This window comes from Cuculus canorus, chromosome 1 (genome assembly GCF_017976375.1).
Source record: "Cuculus canorus isolate bCucCan1 chromosome 1, bCucCan1.pri, whole genome shotgun sequence".
NCBI lineage: Eukaryota > Metazoa > Chordata > Aves > Cuculiformes > Cuculidae > Cuculus > Cuculus canorus.
This window is the reverse complement of record NC_071401.1, coordinates 146248317-146254316: the sequence shown is the minus strand read 5'-3', so window position 1 is coordinate 146254316 and position 6000 is coordinate 146248317. Positions and strand designations below refer to the sequence as shown.

At 44.4% G+C, this 6000-nt stretch overlaps 1 protein-coding gene across 2 annotated transcripts in view; it reads left to right on the top strand.

Annotated features, from left to right (window-relative positions):
* The first annotated feature begins 223 nt into the window (after positions 1-223).
* The window catches only part of CRY1 (cryptochrome circadian regulator 1), a 38763-nt gene continuing 32986 nt past the window's right edge, over positions 224-6000 (top strand). Inside the window, exon 1 of one of the 2 annotated variants that reach the window (XM_054056567.1) lies at positions 224-687. In XM_054056567.1, coding sequence (XP_053912542.1) covers positions 530-687 — 158 coding nt within the window. In that variant the 5' untranslated portion in view covers positions 224-529. The remainder of the gene's footprint in view (positions 688-6000) is intronic. The other variant, XM_009557610.2, reaches the window with a different exon arrangement.

Here is a 6000-nt window from a genome sequence, read left to right as displayed (position 1 = left end):
AGCGCCCCGTCCCGCCGCCTCAGCAGGTGGGATATTTACCGAGGTACCCCCCGCCCCGATCTGTGTTCGCCCTGAGGCGGGAGCGGATCCCGCTTGGCGCCCTGCGCCAGCCCCCCCACTTCGCCGCCGCCAGCGAACACACTTCAGAAACGTGAGGGCCCACGGTCACGTGGTGGGGGCCGCGCGGCCAATCGGCGCGCGGCGGGGGCGGGGCCGGGCTCCCCCGCCCCGCGCGCGGCGCAGAGTCACAGGGCGAGCGGCGCGGCACGAGGCGCGGACCGGTAACCCCCGCTCTCTCCCTGCTTCGCGCTCTCTCCGCGCCCTCCCCGGGGGCTCCGCGGGGTGATGCGTCCCCCGTGTCGCGCGGCTGCCCTCGACGTCTCCGCCGGGTCCTAGAGCCCGCCCCGCAGGGGGCTCCGAGCGCGGCGGCCCGGGGCGCCGGGCCATGAGCGGCCCCGCGCGGGGCGGCGGCGGCGGCAGCGGCGGCGGCGGCGGCGGCTGTTCCCGCTGAGCGCTTCTTCCCGGTGGGATGGGGGTGAACGCCGTGCACTGGTTCCGCAAGGGGCTGCGGCTCCACGACAACCCGGCGCTGCGGGAATGCATCCAAGGCGCCGATACGGTCCGCTGCGTCTACATCCTGGATCCCTGGTTCGCCGGCTCCTCCAACGTGGGCATCAACAGGTGGAGGTGAGTTTCCGGGGGGACCCTGGTTCCCCGCGTTACGTGTGCTGTCGCGCTGCCTGCTCCGCCATCCCCTCCCCTCTTGCCCTGCCCGCGGCTCCGGCCGCCGCGTTACATATCCAGCCCCGGGGGAGGGGAGGAAGCGGGGAAGATGCTGAAGAGGAAGAGGGTGCAGGGAATGTGGTTTCTTGGGGAATGGAGGGGGTTTTTGGGGGAATGGAGGCGTGTTTTGTCCCTCCTCCTGAGGACGGCGGTTCGGTATCCCCCCGGTCTTGGGGATCCCCTGGCTCTTGGGGTCTCCCTCTCCGTTCTTGGGGGACCTCTGGTCTTGGGAGCCCCGGGATCTCCCTCGGTCTTGGGATCCCCCCATGCTTGGGAGCTCCGGGAGTCTTGAGATTCCCTTTCCCGTTCTTGGGAGCCCCCCCTCGGTGTTGGGACCCTCGGGATCTCCCCGATGTTGGGTGTCACCCCGTTCTGGGGAGCCTCCGGGAGCAGCAACCCGCAGGGCTTCCTTCACCTCAGCACCTTTGGTGCTGGCACAGGGTGATTCCCCTGTGGAAAAAAAAAAACCCAAACTGTTTAAGCTGCTTAGATTGGTTCGAAAGTAATTTCTCAGGGTATCTTTCCTGCAGGGAAGGGTATGTCGTGTCCTTTTCCAGAGCGTGCAGGTCTCTTCCTACACCTTCGAGCGAGGTGTGGTCCTACCCAACAGGCAAATGAACTTTACTATGGAGTTTGAACTGATGCTCCCACGCTCAATGTGTGCCATAGCAAGGCAGAGGTTAATGGGACTTCTGTGCATGCTTATCTTGTGAGATTACTTAAAGCGTCCCTAGGGGTCTGAAAGCTGTTACCCTTTTAAAAGGGTTGATAACCCAGCAGAGTTCTTGTATCATCTGTCCATCCAGTGTCAGGAACTTGAAATGGTTGGGAGCTTAGCCTGCGCGGACTATGATGCTGAGAAGAGTTGCCTAATTATGGAACAAGCACAATGAAACTTGGCCTAATGCCATAATGTAGAAGAATGACCAAGTTGAGATATTTTGAGGTTCAGTTCGTTTTGTCTCTTAGTTTCTTTCAGATTTAATAATTTCTATTGCAGGTCATTAAATGCTTTATTAGCAAGGTCACCTACCTTTCGAGGGCTTTTTCTGTGCCTTTTTTTTTTTTTTTAAATTTTGAGAAGTTTTCCTTATGGTCCTGTTCCTGGTTTTCAGAGATAGAAATATTTAAAACCGCTTTATGTTATCTTCAACTTGATGGGTATTCTATTTTTGCTGACAAAAGTAATGTTCATGCCTCTTAAGAATAATAATGGTTAGGTACTTCCAAGGTTCACAATGTAAATCTCTTTTATAGAGGCTTATTAATTTTTGCTTGTTTGTTTTGAAGGCGATAGTTTTTTTGAATAACAAATCCTAACTTTGTTTATAAAGCTCTGAAGTTTTAGTCCTATGGATGGAGCATGAACAAGTACTTAAATTTTAAAAGAATGTGGGCAACTGGCACAAGTCTCTGTGTTAAGGAAGTCACATATCTTAAGAATAATTTATAAGTTTGTGCTGAATTTTGCAATTGAAATGCTGAAGTTTTTTTCTGTCATATTTGCTGAGCGAGTGAATGACGGACAAATGTGAACTTTGATTCTAGCAAAAGGGAGTTCATGTCTTCAGTGCTGCTGTCCTGGTTCTTCAGTGACTAATATGAATGTTAGCTCATACATTCCTTGAGTACATTTGTGTGTGATGTATTTGCTAGTTTGTTTACTTTAGCAGTGTTCTCCGTGTTCTAAAAGACAACAAATTCCTGCACTGCATTTTGCATCTGAGGAAAACAATCTTATTTTACTTGCTGGTTAGAGGGGCTGAGATTTTGCTGTTGTGGGTTTGTTTGATTAGTTATTTTTTTATTTAATGAAGAGGAGCATTTTTCTGATTTTGTGTGCTTCTTCCTCCCCAGTAAAGATCTCCCTCAAGAATCACAACTCCCCTATCCAAAGCATTTTAAATAGTCTCTGATTCCACAAAACATGGGAGTCAAACACCCTCAAGACACATTACTGCATGTGAATTTGAGTAGGAAATCTCATTGCCTTCATAGCCTGATTTTGTGAGATCTACAGGCTTTTTTTTTTTCAAGTTCAAGAGTACAGTGACTTCATAGAATAACTGGCTGCTAGAGCTGTGTGTTTTTTAGAGTGCTCACAATCATTTTTTATTTAAATGAACAGTTACTAGTTTGGAATGAATCCCTTTTGGGTTCCAGTGGTTTTAATGAGCTATTTTTAACCAGTGGCAGGATATGCATTCACAGGATGCATACACAAGACTTATGATGCACTGTTTTGGTTTGCCAGTCTCACTCAGCACTTGTAATTAATAAACTTTATCTGTTTATCTGTTTTATCTCCTTGCTTGTTTGATGACCCCAAGCAAGATCCTTTTTTACATGTCTGTGGAGTAGGGTATTGAGTTAGTCAAAAATATTTTATTTGAGATTAGGAGCAGAAGCCCTTCAGCATTTGGAATGTGAATCAAAGTTAACCATCTGATGTGAATTTACAGTGGCCCTTTTTTAGTCTGGGTTGGTTGACACTGACAGTTTATGTTCTGGTGAGGTTATGGTCCTAATGCCTTAGGCAAAACTCTTTTCTGTCAGAGTTCAAAGTATGACTAACACAACGAATATGAGGAAAAATGGTGCAAGAATACAAGACACCAGGAGGTTCAGTTTCTTTTTAGAAGTAATCTTGTCCCTCTGCAGGGTCACCAGTCAGAGTTCATTTTTTAAAAAGTATGTTAAATCTGGCACATATCAGCCTTTAGTACATAGGTGCTTTCTGATTAAGTTTTCTCCTTAAACAGTCATGGTAACACTCATGAACTGATATTTTTGTGTAATTGCAATATTGAGCAAGTCTAATTACTAAGCAATCACATGGTATTACTGACCTCCTTTTTCCTGGCATTTAGCCTACCTGTTGTAAAATCATGAATGCTACGTAACAAGTGCCAGAGCCTTCCTCAACACGCTTCATTTTTTTTTTTCTGGTTCTGTTCTGTTTCTTCTTATTGTTCATTCTTTCAAGCTGTCAAATAAATCAAGATGTGCTTCCATTGAGACATGCTTTTTCTATATAATGAGTTTTCCAGCATCGTTTACAGAATAAGGCTTGTGAAAGAGACGTTATTTGGTGCAGTAAAAGATGATGAGGAAATGGTGAAGGGAGATGCTAAATGGAAAATCAATCTACCCGTCTCCTAAAGTTCTGTCAATTGCCTTTAAACTTTTGGCACCAAAGTTAGTGTGCATCTAATTGTGTCAACAGAGTAGACAAAGAATGTAATTTACTTACTCCAGCAAGTAACCATTACCCAATTGTGAAAAAATGTACTCCTGTGTGCCCGCAGACTTTTCCATATTGAGGAGAATGGGATCTGGTGTTTAGCAGTATTACCTAGGGTAGGGTTTAATTTAACCCTGATTTTGGTACACAGTGGCAATTGATCACAATACCTGAAAAGAAATGCAAACATACCATTATTTGCTGCATAAGAATTTATTTTGGCTAATGATTTACTTTTTTTAGTTTGTCTTTTTGAGTGTGTGTGTATGTTCTTGATATACTAGTGCAAGCTTACTTGCAGGAATTGATTAAAAAAGATGGATAGTCTAATCTTGCCAATCCTTTCATTTACGTTTCAATAATTCCTGAGGAGAACAACCTTAACTTTTTAAAATAAGGGTAATTAAATTTGTTTTGGATATCTAGTAGATTTTGTGAGAATATTGATGCGTTCAACATCCTGAAAAGTTAACATGCTGTTATGGCAGAATGTCCTGTTGATTCAGGAGAAAGAAAAGGTGTGATTTTTTTTTTTTTTTTTTTTTTTGTTAACACTCATACCTCAAAGTGTATTAAAAATTTAAAACCTGGGGGGTGGAATTTCATTTCCAGCACAATTGCTGCAAGTCACAGAAATGGAGCTTGTTTTAAAAAAATAATACTTGGGCATCCTACTGTAGCACCTGTTAAATTTTGCTTTTCTGTGCGTTTGGTTTTGAAAATACACTTACAGTTTCAGATTATCTAGGAAATTATTTGTCCTATAGAGACCTGTTTGTTGGATGTGCTATTTGTGAATAAAGTCAATAGAATTATTCTATTAGTGATTTCAGTATTAAATGACATCATATCCGTAATTCAGGCAGGCAAAATTTTTGTATTATACTTTGTTAGTTTTGGGGGCATGCTTGGTGTGTAAAAAGAAGCGTGCCCAAATAAATTATTTCCCTGCTAAAAACATCCTTTTAAGTTTGTTTTCATGGTGTAGCACTTAGGATGAAAATCTGTTTGATTTATGGAATATTTAACATCAAGGCAGTCATCTGAAATATAAATAGAGACAAAGCTCTTGGCTTTTCATATACAAAGTTAGATATACATCATGTTCGTGAGTAATGTTAGTTTTGTATGTATTCTGTAGATGCTTCAGGGTTTCTTTTAAAGGGTAGGTAGCCTGTGCTGAGCTCTGCTGCCATAGCCAGGGAACTTCAGTATTCCTGTACTGTGTTCTAGACATACCTGTCGTAGCTTTTAATGAGTGGCTTCAACTCTTGCTCAGTGTGCAACTAGGAGCACTTCTCATAGAATCATAGAATGGTTTGGGTTGGAAGGGATCTTAAAGGTCATCATCTTAAGATCCAGGGGCAGGGACACTTTCCATTAGATCAGGTTGCTCAAAGCCTCTTCCAAACTGGCCTTGGCAATCTCCAGGGATGGGGCATCCACAGCTTCTCTGGGCAACCTGTTCCGGTGCTTCACCACACTCACAGTAAAAAATTTCTTCCCAATATCTCATCTAAATTTCCCCTCTTTCAGTTTAAAACTGTTAACCCTTGTCCTGTCTCTGCACTCTCTCATAAAGAGCTTTCCTGTAGGCCCCCTTTTAAGTACCAGAAGGCTGCTATAAGGTCCCCTGAAGCCTTCTCTTTTCTAGGCTAAACAAGCCCAACGCTCTGTCTCTCTTCTCTTTTGTCCAACCAGCCCACTAAACCAAGAGTGATTAATCTTCAAATTTCAAAACCTGTTATTGAAGAGCAGTTATTTATTTTCAGAAGATGTGTATTCAGAGGGAGCTCTGTGGTACCAGTGGTTGGATTGGAGAATCCTTCCAGTGCCACATGCCTAGGCTGTCCACCTCTCCTCTTTCAAAGCCCTGTCTACCCCAAATGTGCCCACAGTTGAGCGATTCCCTCTATAGTTCATGATGTTATGTGATCTAATCCAATGATTTACAGAGTATGTCACTTAACAAC